Source organism: Myotis myotis, unplaced genomic scaffold (genome assembly GCF_014108235.1).
Source record: "Myotis myotis isolate mMyoMyo1 unplaced genomic scaffold, mMyoMyo1.p scaffold_m19_p_5, whole genome shotgun sequence".
In the NCBI taxonomy this organism is placed as follows: Eukaryota; Metazoa; Chordata; class Mammalia; order Chiroptera; family Vespertilionidae; genus Myotis; species Myotis myotis.
In genome coordinates, this window is record NW_023416357.1 from 79,499,120 (window position 1) to 79,516,570 (window position 17,451).

At 56.0% G+C, this 17,451-nt stretch overlaps 1 protein-coding gene across 8 annotated transcripts in view; it reads left to right on the forward strand.

Moving 5' to 3' along the window:
- Positions 1 to 3,067: 3,067 nt before the first annotated feature.
- Positions 3,068 to 17,451, forward strand: part of LOC118656487 (protein BUD31 homolog) — a 54,812-nt gene continuing 40,428 nt past the window's right edge. For 2 of the 8 annotated variants that reach the window (XM_036309927.1, XM_036309926.1), the window contains exons 1-8: positions 3,068 to 3,348; positions 9,405 to 9,481; positions 10,481 to 10,585; positions 11,018 to 11,240; positions 11,982 to 12,089; positions 13,085 to 13,291; positions 13,374 to 13,449; positions 14,383 to 14,585. In XM_036309927.1, the coding sequence (XP_036165820.1) occupies positions 9,418 to 9,481; positions 10,481 to 10,585; positions 11,018 to 11,240; positions 11,982 to 12,089; positions 13,085 to 13,291; positions 13,374 to 13,449; positions 14,383 to 14,585 (986 nt within the window). In that variant the 5' untranslated portion in view covers positions 3,068 to 3,348; positions 9,405 to 9,417. Of the gene's footprint in view, positions 3,349 to 4,017; positions 4,302 to 9,404; positions 9,482 to 10,480; positions 10,586 to 11,017; positions 11,241 to 11,981; positions 12,090 to 13,084; positions 13,292 to 13,373; positions 13,450 to 14,382; positions 14,586 to 15,484; positions 15,576 to 15,895; positions 16,210 to 17,451 lie in introns of those variants that run through there. The other 6 variants (XM_036309928.1, XM_036309925.1, XM_036309923.1 and 3 more) reach the window with 6 other exon arrangements.

Sequence of the window (17,451 nt, forward strand, 5' to 3'; positions counted from 1 at the left end):
GGGGTTGTTCCTGGAAAGAGAAATGTCCCCACTGTACTTAGATTTACTACATGTGGATTGATTTGTAATACTAGCAGTTAATGTAATCAAAGCTAACACTAAGTAAAAAAATAAAAATAAATAAGATGAGAAAACAACAGATTTTTTTATTACACATAGTAAGAGTAAGTATTGTTTCACAGTACTTAACGTTTCAGATATACATAGAGGTGTGTACTTGGTCTATATATCACTGGGTCCTGAGCAAAACAATTTTGAAAACCACTGAAGTAGAGTCAGTCACCTGAGGGATTCATGAGGAAGGGTGCTTCACCCACCCCTGGGTGCATTCCTGTAAGAATAGCTAGCTGTGCCAGGCACCGAGGTAAACAATCGTTAGGCATTAACTGCTCACAACAACCCTGTAGTGTTGGAACTGTTGTTGCCACATTTTATTTTATTTTTTTATATATTTGTTTATTGATTTCAGAGAGGACGGGAGAGGGAGAGAGATAGAAACATCAATGATGAGAGAGAATCATTGATTGGCTGCCTCCTGCACACCCCACACTGGGATTGAGCCCACAACCTGGGCATGTGCCCTGACCAGGAATCGAACTGTGACTTCCTGGTTCATAGGTCGATGCTCAACCACTGAGCCACGCTGGCCGGGCTGTTGCCACAGTCTTTAAAAATATATTTTTATTGATTTCAGAGAGTGAGAGGGAGAGAGAAACATCAATGATGGGAGAGAATCATTGATCAGCTGCCTCCTGCACGTCCCCTGTTGGGGATCAGGCCCAAAACCCAGGCATGTGCCCTTGATTGGAATCGAACCCGGGACCCTCTATCCACCTAGCCAAACGAGCTAGGGCTGTTGCCACATTTTAAAGATGACAAAACTCAAGCCCAGAGGGGGAGTGACTCCTATGTTGGAACCATGACCATCTCAGAGCCCCAGCCATCCTGATAAGCATGCTCCCTACTGGGTGGGAGCAGGAAGTGGAGGCACAGTAGTGACCAAGGCCAGTTCCGTTCACCCAAGCTCAGGAGCAGAGCGATGTCGCTGAAACTGACAGGAGGGGACCCCTCCTATGATACCTTGTGGGGTTTCGTTTAGACCCGAGTTTCTCAACTGAACTGCCACATAAAACTGTGTGGCTTGGCAGAGGGTGCACGAGAGGGTGCCAGCCCTATGAGAAGACCTGCCCCTAGAACAGGACCCGGGATGTGGAATGCTGACTGCGTGCGTTCTGAGCCTCAGCCGTGGAGGACATCCGCCCTCCCAGGCTTCAGCCACCTCACATGTATGTGTGGCCTGGGGAAGGAGGTACAGTGTCCCCCCTCCTCCCCTCTTCCCTCCTGCTCACAGGGATCAGGGGCAATCCCTTGACCTCAGGGAGAGAGACCCATGGTCCGCATTCAGGGGTGAGCACACGTTGAGAGAAAAGGAAAAACGCTGGGCTCTTATGGGAAACGTTTCTGTCCCTGGCGTCCCACTGCCTGGGCCAGCCCACCAGGTGCTGAGCCAGATGTCTGCAGCGTGGCTCACCTCTTGTGACCGGAGGCAGTAAGGCCAGTTCGGTGAGGAGGAAGGAGCAGAAAGTCAAAGAACCCTGATGACCCCAACACATTGCACCAACCCCTGACTGACCGCCCTCTTTCCTCGGACTCAGCCTGCCCTGAAGCCTGGGTGTGCAGCTGCATTCCTTGGATACCTGAGAAGGCGGAAAAGAAGGGAGTACAGCATCTTCTTCCCAGGGCACCACAGGGGAAGGCAGATTCCGGGAAGAAACAGGACGCTCTAGCGTTGTTCTCAGAACTCCAAGTGAACTCTCCCACCCCCAGACGCCCCTCACCCAAGAAGTGGCTTCACTTCTGAGGCTTAGAAAACTCTGTCCCCCAAGGGAGCCATTTCAAAGGACACCCCTGCCACTTCCCTGTTTGAGCCGGGCTTTCCCACCCGGGAGCTGTGCGGGGCAGCCCAGCCTGCTCTGAGTCAGCCCCCCTTCACAGATGGGAAGCCAAGGCGCTGAAGGGGAGTGACGGCCTGAAGTCACACTACAGCCCAAGTGGCAGAGCCAGGATTGGGTTCGATTTCCTACCACCACCAAGTCCGTTCACTCGCTGGCTCACCCAACAGATGCGCACTGAGGGCCTCCTTTAGGCCAGGCGCTGTTCCAGGCGGCGGGGAGAGCAGAGTGAGCAACACAGACATGGTTTCTGCTGGCACTAAGCTGATGGCGTCTTTTCCTCAGATCAGGCTGCCTCAGTTCACTTTCCACAAGGAAGAACCGGGTCCAGGTGTGCGTGTTTGTCAGGATGCTTTCGGTGACAAATACCAGGAAAACACAACTCACGCCAGCTTAAAAGCCAAGCAGCCCCCTGGCTTGTGACCTGAGCCCTCTGGATGGAGCGGGTCTGCTCCGGCTGACCAGTCTGAGGTTGCCCGGGACTCTGGTCAGTTCTCTGGGATTCTCTCCCATCTGAGCTCACACTAGGTCGACGGGCTTCCTTTGTGGCTGTTCCACTTCCGTGTTGTGTTCAGTTCATGCAGTTTCCTAGGAGGGGCTTCGTTACCTGAAGTCCCGGGCTTTTCAGAGGGTCTGCTAGGCAAGCCCCTCCGTGGGACAAGTGCAGTTGTGAGAGGCCCTGCGGGGTACCTGCTGCACCGCTGGCTTCCGTTCCACCCCTTGCAGAGCTTTGGGTCTGCCCGGGACGTGACCCCGGAGAGGCTGCATGGCCTCTGCTGGGGTCCTGAGTGCTCTAAGCCAGTCGGCCCGGTGTCCCCTGGCCTGGACCCCTGGCCTCAGGTCACGCAGGTGAAGCCCACTCTGCGGGACAGCGGTGCCGGGAGCCGGCGCTGTAGGTCCTGGGCCGCCAGCGCGCGGCAGGGCGCCAGGGTGCGCTCCCGCCCGGGGCGCACGGATCCGGGGAACCCTCCCTTCCCCCCCACCCCACGCCTGGGCGACGCCCTGTGCACTTTTGCTGCCCGGCGGGTGTCAGCTGGTGAGGGAAGGGGCGGTCCCTGCGAGCTGGGCCACCCGCGGGTGAACCCCGAGCCCGCCCCCTCTGGCTGGGGGGAGGGGGGCGTGCACGCCGCCGCCTGCGATCGGGCTGCGCTCCCCTCTGAGCTCGGCTTCTGCACCGCACAGCGCTGGGGGACGCCATCTGGGTGCCCCGGACCCGTCCCAAACCCAGGGAGGTGGGCGGGCCTGTGACCTCCGGCCGCCCGCCCCCGCCCCCGCCCGTCCCCTCGGAGCCGAGGAGCCAGGCCCCGCCCGCCGCCCACGAGGAAGTAAGTGGCTGCGGGTCCCAGAGCCGGTTCGGCGCGTCGACTGCCCAGAGTCCGCGGCCGGGAGCCCCGAGGTGAGGGGCGTGCGGGGTCGGTGGCCCGAGGTGGGGGGCGAGGGGAGAGCCTGGAGATGAGGGGGCGCGGGGATCAGGGGGGCCCGAGGATGAGGGGGGCGCGGGAGGGGACGCCGGGTGGGGAGGGAGGAAACCCGCCATGAGATGCGGGGGCCCCCGGAGGTGAAGGGGCGCCGGGTAGTGAGGGGCCGGGGCGGGGGGTGAGGGTGGCGGGCCGGGCCAGGGGTGGGCAACGGGGGGGGCGCGCCGCACCCGGCGTCCTCCAGGTGGTCGCGTCCCCTTCCCGCTCGCCCCTCCCCGACTGTGCCCCCCGGTGGGTGCCCCCCGTTATGTCGGCCGGCGAGGGACCCACGCCCCGGCACTTCCCCTCCATCCTGCACCTTCCGGGTTGCTCCAGCGGGAAATGAGCTGGCGTCCCCGCCCGTCCCTCCCTCCACCCGGTGCCCCCTCCCCCGCCGTGTCCCAGGGCCGGGGCCGAGGGGTCCCGCGCTGCGGAGCCTCGGAAACTGGGGTCCCAGGCGCCGGCGGATCTGATCGGCCCCGCTGGGGCAGCTGCGGGCGAACAGCCCGGCCGTCCCGGGGCGGGGCGGGGGGAGGGGGGGGGGCGGGAGGCCAGGGCCGGGGCCCGGGCGGTGACAGTGAAGTACTGGCTAGTGTGGAGCAGGGGACTGGAGGCGCCCCCGGCTCCCGGCCGCCCCGCCCGGAGGTCCGTGCTGCCCGAGGGTAGGGCACCCATTGCCCGTGAGGCCACAGGGACCCGGTAAGAGTGCCAGCGTCCTCCTCCACGGGCTCATGACCGTAGCAAGCCGCCACCCCTGGGGCCTCGCCTCGCTCATCTGGAAAACGGGGACCTCTCAAGTCTGAGCATAAGCATGGCCACGCATGCAAGGCGCTTGCTAATGGGCCGGGCACACGGAGTGTAAATGTGTGCTGCTGCTGCTGCCGCTGCCATGGTAAGGCCTGCCCACCTGGATCAGTCTGTCCAGGTGAACCTGATCCCTGAGATTTGGGGTCAGAGTTTGCTGTGCCTGTTAAGAGCTGTGTGACTTTGAGCAAATCTTGGCTTTTGTTTGAGTCTCAGAATGAAGGTTAAAAACAACACAAAACAAAAAACGTACTAGGCTTGGTTTAGAAGAGAGAATAGAATGTATGTCAAAATCCTGGGCATTAGAGATGCCAAGTAAAGTTAGTTTATTACCTGTGTGCTTGTAATCGTTAAATAGTACGATGTTGATATCACGTGTACTCTTTCCATAGCTGTAGTCATCTGGATTTTTCTACCCTCTCCCCATTACAAAGAGGGTTAGTATGAACATGTTTGCTTTGGGAAAAAAAAAAAACACCACCAAAAAAACCCTCAGTGGCTATTTTCTTAACAACAACAAAAAAAATGTATTTATGTCACCCAAGAGTGTTAATGATCTTAATTTCCTGTTCATGTTATTCTGTTCTGTTTGTTCCTACCCAGCTGTTGAGTTGAGCGTTATCACATCACTATTCAGAAAGACTGAATAAATTAGCAACAAATTAGAATTTCTCTACATCCCTGCCAGCATTAAGTTTTATGTGTTTTTTTGTTCTGTTTTGTTTGAGTTACTTTAACTGGGGCTTTATGGTGTTTTGTGATTGTTTTCATTTGTGTTTCTTGACTTGACTTTGCCTGGTTTGTGAGACTTCAGGAGAATTAGGGAGGAGGAATTGGCTGGTCTGTCTCGGGTGGCAAGGGCTGCTCCACACACAACAGGAAATTGAATAATTGCTTAGCATGCTGCAAAATGGCTTGCTGGCAGCTCTCTCCAGCCAGCCTCTGAGCTGGGTGGGGACTTCCCTGAGTGCCTGTAAAGCAGAGATCCTTGCTCCAGGCACCTCCTGCCTGGATTAGCCGAAAATACAGCCAAACGTCTGGGTTCAGGGAAGGCTGGCAAAGCTTCTCTTAAAGTAAGAAAAAACCTACAGTGGGTGCCTTCCAGCCCCAGCCTTTTCTGGATGGAGATGTGAGGAAAGCATTGGCTGAGGCACCCAGCCAGTATGGACAGAGCCATAATTCGAACCCAGCACTGTAAGGAAGGGGCCCCAAGGCCTGGGACCCTTCACCTGACTTGCTGTGCTTTAGAAGGAGCTATAGTCACCCTGAATCCTCAGAGGACCCTCTAGATTGCAGGTTTCTGAGCTTTTCTGATCATTGACCCTATCAGGGAAAATACTTGAGTACATGCTCTCCAGTAAACCAGTAAATATGTACAAATTGCATTCATGTGCCACTGAAGTAATATGGCATATCCCTTACAGCCCATCCCCTCAGACAGACATGAAAGGATATGATTCATTCATTCAACCACATTCAAGAAATATTTATTGCCGAAACCAGTTTGGCTCAGTGGATAGAGCGTCGGCCTGCGGACTGAAGGGTCCCAGGTTCGATTCCGGTCAAGGGCATGTACCTGGGTTGCGGGCACATCCCCCATGGGGGGCGTGCAGGAGGCAGCTGATCGATGTTTCTCTCTCATCGATGTTTCTAACTATCTCTCTCCCTTCCTCTCTGTAAAAAAATCAATAAAATATATTAAAAAAAAGAGAAATATTTATTCTGTATCTACTGTTTGGCAGGTATTCTGATTGGCTCTGGGGATACATCAGTGAACAATTATCCCTGTCCCCGTGGGGCTTATGCCCCAGTGCATGGTCTTTGGCACCCCCTGGATGGAAACCCACACCCCACCTTGGGGACCCATACCCCCTCCTAGCCCCCATGTCACTCTTCTTTGCCCTCACGCCACCAGCCATGGGCGCTCCTGGGTCCATTCACACTGAGCATTCTCTGCGTGTGGACGTGGGGACCACAGAGAGATCCTGGCTCCAGGCGGGGGCAGAGCAGGGAGTTTCAGGATTTGGTCCGTGTTCCCCCAGCCTCACTCAGTTTCAGAGGTGATTGGGGGTGAAGGGGGCAAGTCCCAATGCCATGCCCAGGATCCCCTCCTCTCCGAGTGGGGCCCACAGAGTGCTGGCTCACCGAGCCATGAGGACAAGTGGGTGGGTGTCCGGGAGGCCACAGCCTCAGCCTGCCTTTGTCTCCACCAGAGATCATCCCTGAGATGACGTGCTTGAGCAAAGCAGCCCTGACAGCATTTTCCTCGGCAGGAGATTGGCTGGCAGTGAGGGTAGAGGTTTTCCTGGGCTTAAGTCAAAGTTCTGACGCAGGGGGCCCAGTGTGAAGGCTGCTTCCTGGGGTCTGACACAGAGACAATCTACTGATTCCTAAGCAAGGAGGTCACAGCCCTGAGGCCACAGTGGCTAGAGAAGTCCTTCCCCTCTCTGGGCTCTCATTTCCTCTTTTGTACCTGGGGGTTGGGAGTCATTGCTGAGGCTCTTGCTGGTTTCAGGTGCTTTGCAGAAGTTATGAAAAAGGGAAGTGCATCTTCCCCTCTCCCACTCCCTTCAACCGAAACCCCTGCCCCCTTTATGGTGTTGATTCAGTGGACTAGGAAGTGTTTCTCTCTGAATTCATGCTAAAGTGCGACTGCTGATAGGTGTAGCCTGAACCTCCCTCCCCTGCCTGCCCCACTGCGCACATGGCCTCTTTGCCAGCTTGATGAACCTTTGGGCCCCAGGAAAAAATGGTCAGAGCTCCCCAAGTCCTCTCAGGTACATGGCTTGCTAGTATGGGGGCCACTGTCCTCAGCTGACCCAGCCTCTCCATCTTCACAGCCTGAAACTCTGGAACATCATGCTAGACAGGCTTTTCACATGTCCTTGGACACTCTTACCAAGACTGCAAGGGGCAGAAATGCCTGGCACAGTTGGAGCTGGGAAGTTGGGTTCTGCTGACCAACTCGGAGCCTGAGCCTGGGATCCAGGGACTCCCACCCTCACCCCAGGATGCAGCTACAGGGCTTCTTCCTTCTGGGCCTCCTGGGACTGAAGGGGTCAGGGTGGTTGGCATCAGCTGGACTAGGGGTTTGGAAGTGGGCTCTGGCCTTAGCCCTGCCCTGCCCTGTTAGTGACCTTGGAGTGGGGGGGTGGGGGGGTGGGGGCGGCAGATTAGCACAGTTTATCAGTCAGACAAGCCTGACGCTCCCATTCCTGAGCATCTGTAGTGTAGACAGTGATGACACCCTGCCCCAGCACAACTGGAAGCCACCACGGGCCCAGTCCAGATGCACCGGAAGCTTGGGGGAACTCCCCCTCAGGCACGCTGACCTGGGCTGACAGCTCCGCCACCACAGCCACTTCCGTGGCCTTGCCATACACAAAGAGGCCTTATAAGGAGATAGGCCGGGGAGGCAGCTATTGTGGGAGCAATGTGCTAGTGTGTGTGCAAGGCCGAAAACACATGTCTGGGAGCAGTGTGCTTGTGTGTGTACAAGGCTGAACATGCATGAGCATGTGTGGCCTGAGCCTGGGCTGCCAAAGAAGCGATGTTCACTTTGGTCTTTACTGATAAGTAGGATTTTGCCTAGGCCAGTGGTTCTCAACCTTGGCTGCACATTAGAATCACCTGGGAATCTTTAAAATCCTGATTTCTGGGCCTCGTCCTCCGGAAATTCTGATTCTTTGTTACGAATGTTGTGGCCTCACCCCATAACAAAGAAACAGAATTTCTGGAGGACGAGGCCCAGAAATCAGGATTTTAAAGATTCCCAGGTGATTCTAATGTGCAGCCAAGGTTGAGAACCACTGGCCTAGTAGAACAGAGGTGGGCTGGAGAGAATGGCACGCAGGTGTGAAATGTGGCAGGACTGGCCTTGAAGGCACATCAGGCATGTCCCCAGAAGGCAGCCTTCCCTGCAGAGGGAGTAGCATGTGTGAAGGCCAGGAGATGGCTGAGGGCCCCAAGCTCAGCATGAAGAGGAGGCAGGGGGGCCTCGCCCCTGGTCACAGCCAGGAGGGAGGGAGTGGCCTTTCGAGGGCAGTTGTTGGGAGGAGCCAGCCTGTCCTGAGCAGAAATGAGCAGAGCTCTGTGAGGAGGGGTGAGGGTAAAGGCAGGTGGGGGGTGACCCTTCTAGGTGCGGACCCCACCCCTCCTCAGGCCCAATGGCCTCCCCTGCAGCTCAGCCAGCAGGTGGGAGGAGGCTTGGGAGGTGCAGGGCCTGAGCTGGGGGGTGAGCTGTGGCCCCTCTCCAGGTGGGAGGTCTAGTAGCTGCTGCTGCTGCCGCCAGGCCTGAACCTGCAGTGCTGGGCCCAGTCCCCCCTCCTCTTGGTACCTAGCTGCCCTCTGGACCCTCCTTCAGCTCACATCCATGCTGCCCTGGGACCCCAAAAACCCCACCACCCACGCCAGGCCCAGTGCAGCCCATCCTCCCAGCCACAGGAGCAGCAAGTGGGTTTTCTTGATGAAAATAGGATCTGTCTGCCTGTCCGCCTGTGCCCTTCCCCACAGGTGCCACAGAAGCCCCCCCCCCCTCTTTACCCACCTGGAAGAGAATGGGAAAGACCAGGGCTCTGGGTATGGAGGGTGCTGCTCTCGGTTATTTTTTTAAATATATTTTATTGATTTTTTACAGAGAGGAAGGGAGAGAGATAGAGAGTTAGAAACATCGATGGGAGAGAAACATCGATCAGCTGCCTCCTGCACATCTCCCACTGGGGATGTGCCCGCAACCCAGGTACATGCCCTTGACCGGAATCGAACCTGGGGGACCTTTCAGTCCGCAGGCCGACGCACTATCCACTGAGCCAAACCGGTTTCGGCTGCTCTCGGTTTTTGAGGTCGTTTCATTTCATCCTCACCCCATTCTTCTGGGGGAGCTCTATCTATGAGAAAGCTGAGGCACAGATGATGGGCGATGGCCTGCCTGGCGCAGGGTCCCTGCGCACCCCACTCACAGAGGCTTCAACACTCCCGTACTTCCCATCCCATCCTTGTTCTGTTCCCGGGAGCCTCAAAGACAACCCATGAGAGCTGTCATTTTACAAGGGAAACAGGTCCCAGGAGTGAAGCAAGGCATTAGGCCAGAGTTAGGAGGGAGGGTGGTCCCACTGCCCTCCTGTGAGGTCAGTTGGGGCCTGGTCTGGGGCGGGGGCAGAGTTGACTTGGGTTCTCACCTTCTTGGGCACAGGAGCTGAGAAGCCATGGCCTACCACAGCTTCCTGATGGAGCCCATCAGCTGCCACGCCTGGAACAAGGACCGCACACGTGAGTGCCCTCCGGCCCCCGGAGCACACAGGGCATTAAAGTGGCAGGTACCCCGGACTGCGGGCTCTGTGAGGGCCAGCTGTCCCCCTCCTTCACTTCTGATCCTGGGTGCTTAGGAGGGAAGGGATGAGCCGCGCTGGGACAAGCAGCGGCAGCCAGGCGAGTGGGCATTGAGGGGTGGAGGTGAGAGCAGGAACAGGAATAGGCGGGCTGTAGGTGCAGGGGTTCCCAGGCTGGGGGAGGGGCGGGGATAAGGACTGAAGACATAACCTGCAATGGCAGGTAGAGAGATGAGCTATGAAGAACACACGGGGTAAGGGAAAGCAGTGGAGGCAGAGGTGCTGATTTAGAAAAGGTGGCCAGGGAAGGCCTTTCAAAGGAGGTGACATTTGTACAGGACCTAAAGGAAGGGAGGGAGGAAGGGGCAGGTGCAAAGGCCCTGAGGTGGGACAGCAAGGACCATGGCTCGACTTGAGAGCAGAGGGCAGTAGCAGGGGACTGGGCGAAGCTCCCAGAGGTCATGAGACTGTTGTGGGCATGTCAGGGTGGACCATGTGAGAGGGGCCAGTCCCTGGGGAGGTGTCATAAGAAGAGCCCCAGCAGGGCCTGAGGGACTTCAGGGGGCCCCTCTGAGGCAGAGGAGTCAGAGTCTCAAAGGACAAAGTGCTGCCCAGCTGGTCTTGAAGGGCATTCCTGCTAGATGCAGCGGTTCTCAACCTGTGGGTCGCGACCCCTTTGGCGGTCGAACGACCCTTTCACCGGGGTTGCCTAAGGCCATCTTGCATGTCAAATATTTACATTACGATTCATAACAGTAGCAACATTACAGTTATGAAATAGCAACGAAAATAATTTTATGGTTGGGTCACAACATGAGGAACTGTATTTAAAGGGCCAGAAGGTTGAGAACCACTGTGCTAGAGGGTAGTTGAAGGGCAATGGGGAACCTGGGCATGTGTGCATCTTCTGACTCCACACACCCTGCTGTCTTTCCTGCAGAGATTGCCATCTGCCCCAACAACCACGAGGTGCACATCTATGAGAAGAGTGGAGCCAAGTGGGCCAAGGTGCATGAGCTCAAGGAGCACAACGGGCAGGTGACAGGTGGGTCAGGCTGGCTGGGACCACCCTCCTGAAAGGAGGCACGGGGTAGACATGACTAACCAGGGCCATCCATGCACTCACTGTGTTGGTAGGATAGTTTGGGTTGTAACACAACCCTGATTCAAAGTGGCTTAAGTTATAAAGGGATTATGCTGGTTCATGTTACTGTAAAACTCAGAGTTTTTGGGCTTCAGGAAAGGTCTGATCCAGTAGCTCAGCATTACCAATAACCCATTTCTTTTCTGTCTCTTGGCTTGGCCTTCCAGCATGTTTGGTGATAGTTGTCGGAACTGTAACACCCCCAATAAGCTCTAGTAGCACCCCCTGGAGCCGCTTTTAGATTGTGACCTCTGAGCCCTTCCTAATGGAACTTCAGAGTCATCCACTTCTGCTTAGTTCCCTTCAACCTGGTGTCCCCTCCCCTCCCCACAGGCATTGACTGGGCCCCTGAGAGTAACCGCATTGTGACCTGCGGCACCGACCGCAATGCGTACGTGTGGACGCTGAAGGGCCGCACGTGGAAGCCCACCCTTGTCATCCTGCGGATCAACCGGGCGGCTCGCTGTGTGCGCTGGGCCCCCAATGAGAACAAGTTCGCTGTGGGCAGCGGCTCCCGCGTCATCTCCATCTGCTATTTCGAACAGGAAAATGACTGGTGGGTGTTTGGGCGGAGCCTGAATGGGCCGGGAGGTACGCGGGGCTGCAGACCAACAGGTGGTGGGACTAGAGTATCCCAGAAAACACCAGATGGGGTGTTGGTCTCTCTGTTCACACCACCCTGGGGAAGTGTGACCTCTCTGGACCTCATAGATGAGGTGAGGGGCTCTGCACACCACTGGGTGCTCCCACAGCCCTGTCTCAGTAACAGGGGGACAAACCACACCAGGCCACCTCTGTGGTGCTCGCATTAAGCCCTGCACGTGTATTGGCACTGCTTTCCCCACAGCTCCCTGAACTGGGCTTCTGTTCGTACTTTACAGGTGAGCAAAGTTAGGTTCTGAGGCAAAGTCACTTGCCCAAGGTACCCAGACACAAGCTTCCGGCCACATCATAATCTCCCCTGGATCCCTGAGGGCATAGGCCAGGCACGAGCTCAGGCTGGAGCCTGGGAGACCCAAGTTCAAATCCCTCTCTAGCCAATTAGTAGCGTTACTGAGCCTGCCCACGGTTGTTGTGAGTTTTAAAGGAGACAGGGTACAGAGTTCCCACACATTACTGGCCTGAACCTGGCCCTGACAGGCCCATCGGCTAGCAGTGCCCAGATCCCTCTCTCCTGGACCGCATTGGTCTGCAGGGCACAGTGGGAGCCTGGAGTCCCTTAGGCACTGAGGCCCCTGACAGTGAGTAAGTGGGTCTGCTTCTCTCTTCTTCCTACCTGCCTGACTGCTGTATCCAGGTGGGTGTGCAAGCACATCAAGAAGCCCATTCGCTCCACCGTCCTCAGCCTGGACTGGCACCCCAACAACGTGCTCCTGGCCGCAGGCTCCTGCGACTTCAAGTGCCGGTGAGAGGGTGGCACCCTGACATCAATGGGACAGGCATTTGAGGGTGGAGGGGAGCCCCACACCCGCCTTCCAGACCAGCTCTGCTGCCAGCAGGGTGACCTGGGCTCTGTGAGGTTTTGCTCTTTCTAGGATCATCATTGGCTCCTGTCTCTAGCCTGGGGAGAGTCTTGGCCTCTTCCTACCTCTTAATGTCAACAAGGTTTCTTTCCTAGACCTTCCTCTCCTGCTTCATTAGAATCTGCCACCCCTTCAGTTTCCTGGCTTCTGTCTGAAGGAAAATGAGTGGTGTACTTTTTCACACTAAGGAATAAATGACTGATAAGCTGCCTCATTGTCTTAAGACCTGGAATGTAGAGTCCCCAGTAGCCATCGGCTGTTCTTTACTTCTGGGTTCAGCAGCCCTGTCTCCCAAGCCTCCAGCTCCCAGCTCCAGGCAGATGACCTGGGTCTCTGAATCTCCACCTGGGAAACAAGGCTCTAGCAGGCTCAGAGGTCCCCTTGGAGGTCCTGGGCATGGGGAGGAGGATGCCCTGATGAGGCTCTGTTGGTGAGTAGGGAGCTGTTTTGTTGGCACCTGATCTGTCAGGTGACCCCTTGCTGGTCCTGGGATGTAGTGAAGAGGATTAACGTGTGAGAGAGCAGTGTGCAAGACACGGGGAAGTAATGGTTCAAGGTGCAGAGTAGGAGGGAGAAGGGGCATCTGGGACTGGAGTTGTGGCCAGCATGAGGAGGACCAGGACACCTGGTGGTGTGTCACCAATGGATGGTCCTGGGAGTTCACAGGACTCTGAGCTGGGAGACCTCCTGGCCCTTCTCCATTGCACAAAGATGGCACTGAGGCCCAGACTTGACCACCTGTGCAGATGCAGGTCATGAAAAGCTGGCTCTGGTATCATGAGCTTCTAGCCAATTGCTCTGACCTTACCAGGCTGGTTTGAGAAAGGGAGTCTCTTTAGACACCCAGTCACCTTTTTTCCCCCCCCTCTGTGGGCAGGATATTCTCAGCCTACATAAAGGAAGTGGAGGAGCGACCAGCACCCACCCCATGGGGCTCCAAGATGCCCTTCGGGGAGCTGATGTTCGAGTCCAGCAGTAGCTGCGGCTGGGTGCACGGTGTCTGCTTTTCAGCCAGTGGCAGCCGCGTGGCCTGGGTCAGCCATGACAGCACGGTGTGCCTGGCTGATGCTGACAAGAAGATGGCGTGAGTACTGGTCACCCAAGGGGAGGACAACAAAGGCATAGAGCAGGAGGGGCCTGGTGGCTGACATCTCTCTCTCACTCAGAGTCACAACTCTGGCCTCTGAAACGCTGCCACTGCTGGCCGTGACCTTCATCACAGAAAACAGCCTGGTGGCTGCGGTAAGGAAGGAGGGAAGCAGCAGCCAATTAAAACAGGTCCCCCTCACCCCCCAAGCCCAGGGGTGCCCAGGCAGTTATATCCACGTGTTCCCTCCTTCCCTCCCTCCCTCCCCACTCCTTCCCCGAGTCCTCCCTCCCTTTCTTCCATCCATCCATCCTTTTGTCCATAGATCTGTATTGATTAGAATAGGTTGCATTATGCTGTGGTAACAAAAAAAATTCCCCAAATGCAGGGGCTTGACATAGTAAATACTGATTTCTTGCTCACTTGATATGTCCAGTGGGTGTTGTGAGGGGGGTTCTGCTCAGTGCAGATGGAGGCTTTGTCACCAAAATGCTCCCCCAACGGCCATGGAGGGAGGAGGGAGAAGGGGGAGGTGGAGATCACGCCCTGGATGGTTCTTAACATCTCTGCCTATTTTATTGGCAAGTAGAAATGACAGGGTCACACCTCGCTCAGAGTGGGTGTGTGTGGGGGGTGCAGTTCTACCATGTGTCCAGAGGGCACTACTGTTCTTCCCTCCTTCTGCCCACCTTGGTCAAGTCCCTTTTCACCCTCAGCAGACATGATGGGGGTCCGAGAGGGGAATCAAGCCCACTTGGCCTGTTAGGACAGAAGGTCCCTGGGCTCCCAGAGGTCCCAGACAAGCTTTTTCATCAAGACACTGGTTTTACTGGGGTAGGAGCCACCCCTATTTGCTAACCCCCAACATCTGGTCCCTCTACCTGGGCTTGGTCTGGCAGCGTCCGAAAGCTGGCATCAGCTTCCCCGTAGCTCCTCCATCCAAGTCCATCCAGCCTGCGCGGCTGCCAGACTCATGGACCAATGCTCCTGCTGGCTCGCCTTGCCTCCAGCCTGTTTCCCCCGGGCGGAAAATGGGGGCGCTGCTCCTGCCCTCGGCCTGTGCTCAAATAGCACCGCCCCCACCACAGGGCCACGACTGCTTTCCGGTGCTTTTTACCTACGACGGCGCCGCGGGGACGCTGAGCTTCGGTGGGCGGCTGGACGTGCCCAAGCAAAACTCTCAGCGCGGCTTGACAGCCCGCGAGCGCTTCCAGAACCTCGACAAGAAGGCGAGCTCCGAGGGCGTGGCTGGCGGGACGGGCCTAGACTCGCTGCACAAGAACAGCGTCAGGTGAGGGGGGACCTGGGGGGCCGGGGTGGGCGGAGGCGGGCCTGGATTCGCTGCGTAAGAAAGGAGGCAGGTGGGGGCGGGGCCAGGGGGGCAGGATGGGGCCTGGAGCGGTCTGATCTGGACTCTTCCTAGCAGCTTGGAGGTGCGACCCCTGGTTTGGGGAGCCAGGTAGCTCTCTTTAGGTTGCATAATACAATCAGCGGGGGTAGCCAGTCAGCGTTTGTAGGACGCGGTCGTGTGAGGACCATCGTAGGGGCGGGGCCTGTTTCTCGGTTGGCCAGGCAGTGACCAGCTGTGGGCGGGGCCACAGCTGAAGCTGGTCTCAGGCTAGAAACTGGTGAACTGGTGGCAGAACTAAAGATTCCAGCTGCAGCCTCTGAGGAACTAGGGTGTGACGAGAAGACCCTCCAAAACTTCCAAATCCGGCCACACAAATAACTTTGGCCAGAATTTCTGACCGAGCCAGTTAAGCCCTCCTGTGGCTGCTGGGTACAGTGATGTCTTCTGACCAACACCTTTGTCCCACTTTCAAAGCTTTTCAGAACTAGTTCCTCGATCTCGCAGCCCCATCTTTCACTTTATTCTGCCACCCTATTGTCACTACACACATTCCCCAGACACACATCCTCCATGCCTTGCCCAGGCCTTTGTATCTTGTTCCAGTTGCCTGGGCTGCCTTTTATACCCTGCACACAACTGCTGTTCCTAAAGCACTCGTGAGCCCTGTTCTGTGATCCTGCACAGCCTGCCTCCCAGGCTGTCTCTGCGAGCAAACCCCAGGACTTCTCACTGAAGTCAGTTCCCCCAAGAGCTCCTGGAGGGCAGGTTGGACTGGAGCCTGGCACTGGCACAGGCACAGGCATGGGCTGGCGTCTGTAAAGCCCTCATCATCTTTACAGCCAGATCTCGGTGCTCAGCGGGGGTAAGGCCAAGTGCTCGCAGTTCTGCACTACCGGCATGGACGGTGGCATGAGCATCTGGGATGTGAAGGTGAGTCTTACCCCACCCCGGCTTTCCACCAGACTCCCGAGGGCCCTTCCTCCCATTTTGCCCGGGCAGCCTCCCTGGATGTCCTGTCCTTCAAGTAGGAGAAAGGCACTTCGTTGGAGTGCAGTAGGAGGGATGAGAGGCAGTCCCTTGACACCTGAGCCTTTGCATGCTGAGGCACCTCCCTCATAGGGCTGGGATTCAAACCAGGTCTGTTGGACCCCAAAGACCAAGTTTTTTGTCCTCTGCCTGCCTGGGGTTGGGGTGGGTAGAATGTCTACAGGACAGTTGAGAACCAGCCTGTTCTGCTCATCTCCTTCCAGAGCTTGGAATCAGCCTTGAAGGACCTCAAGATCAAATGACCTGTGAGGAGAATGTTGGCCTCATCCCAGCTGATAGGGGAGGGGTCAGGGAAGCTAAGGCTCGCTTTGCTGAGTATTTCTAGAGCACCCACAGGGAGAGGGAGGGGAGGGGGCTGGAAGCTTTTCTTACCTATTTGAAGGAACACGTGCCTTTTTCTTAAACAAATACTTTCATTTATTGTAAAAAAAAAAAAAAAAAAAAAAAATGTCCCCAAAGCACTCTGCTGGTCATGAACTGCTTCAAAACGTGGAGGTAATAAAAATACAATAGTAGACATGCTCGCCTGTGTTTGGAAGAGGTTAGTTCTCGCACAGACATAGGTACCTTATTTTTGCTTGCCAGAAAAAATGATCCTTAAACCCAAGAGCCTTCCCCCAAATGGTTCCTTCCCCACTGCAGTCCAGCCTAGGGGGAAGGTCTCTTTCTGTCATTCAGCAGATTCCTAGACAAGTGATTGCTCATTCCAGGCTGATTTTGGGGTTTAATGTAAATTCAATTACTCTGTTTGATGTTTTGCAGTTGGTTTCCGGTAAATGCTCATTATTTTTTAAGATTTCCCCTCATTTTCATTTTATTCAGAGGGTTACGTTTGTTTGTTTTTTAATAACATACTTTATAGTTATGGGGTTTAAAAAATCTAGGTAATGAGGGAGTTTCTGTAGGCCAGGATGAGCTGCATATGCTGGCAGCTGTGGCATCCCTCCTTGGGTGCCCAAGGCTGTGACCTCCAGCATGGCCTAGCCCAGGAGGTGTGGTAGAGGTCACTGGGATTTGGGCTCGATCACTAAACCCCTGTCTGACTTCAGGTCAAACTCCCTGCTTGGCACCTAGTCATTGACTTCTCCGGACCATGTGCAAAGAAAGGATGATGCTGTTCATGAGGCAGACAGAGTGCCTCTCAGGGGGTTGCAGGGGCAGGACAGGCACTACGGTGGAGCCTGCAGGCAGCGGTGACTGAGCTAAGCCCCAGCGTCCCTGCTGCCATCCCCACCAGAATGGGTGGTAAGGACTGAATGAGGTGACGCTTGGCAGTCATGCTGGATATTAGCTATTAAGATGCTTCCTCCCTGCACTGAAATCTGAGGCTGTTACCACCAGGGGGCACCTGAAGGACAGGACAGGGAGGTCCAGTGCTGCTGCCAGCCTGCTGTGGACATGGACAGGTCCCTGGCCACTCTGGCCTAAGACTCCTACTTGGTAAAAGGGAGAGGGCCAACTCCTGTATCCTGAGGTCTCCAATTTGGATGCCCAGGGTCCAGTCCCCAAATCCTGCTCAGTGCCAACTGAACCTGTGGGACAGGCCTGCCTTGAGAGTGACAACGTGCCCTGCTAGGTAAAAATGGCCCAGGCACAGGGGCCCAAAGATGGATCATGGAACAAGGGTTACGATAATGCCAAGTTTAATCTGCCAAATATACAAGTTGGATTTGTAGAGCATGTTTTGCCTGGGTGCTGCACAGTAAACAGAGGTTTCTTGAAATGATCCATGGGTAGGGTTAAGAATGGGCGCTGGTCA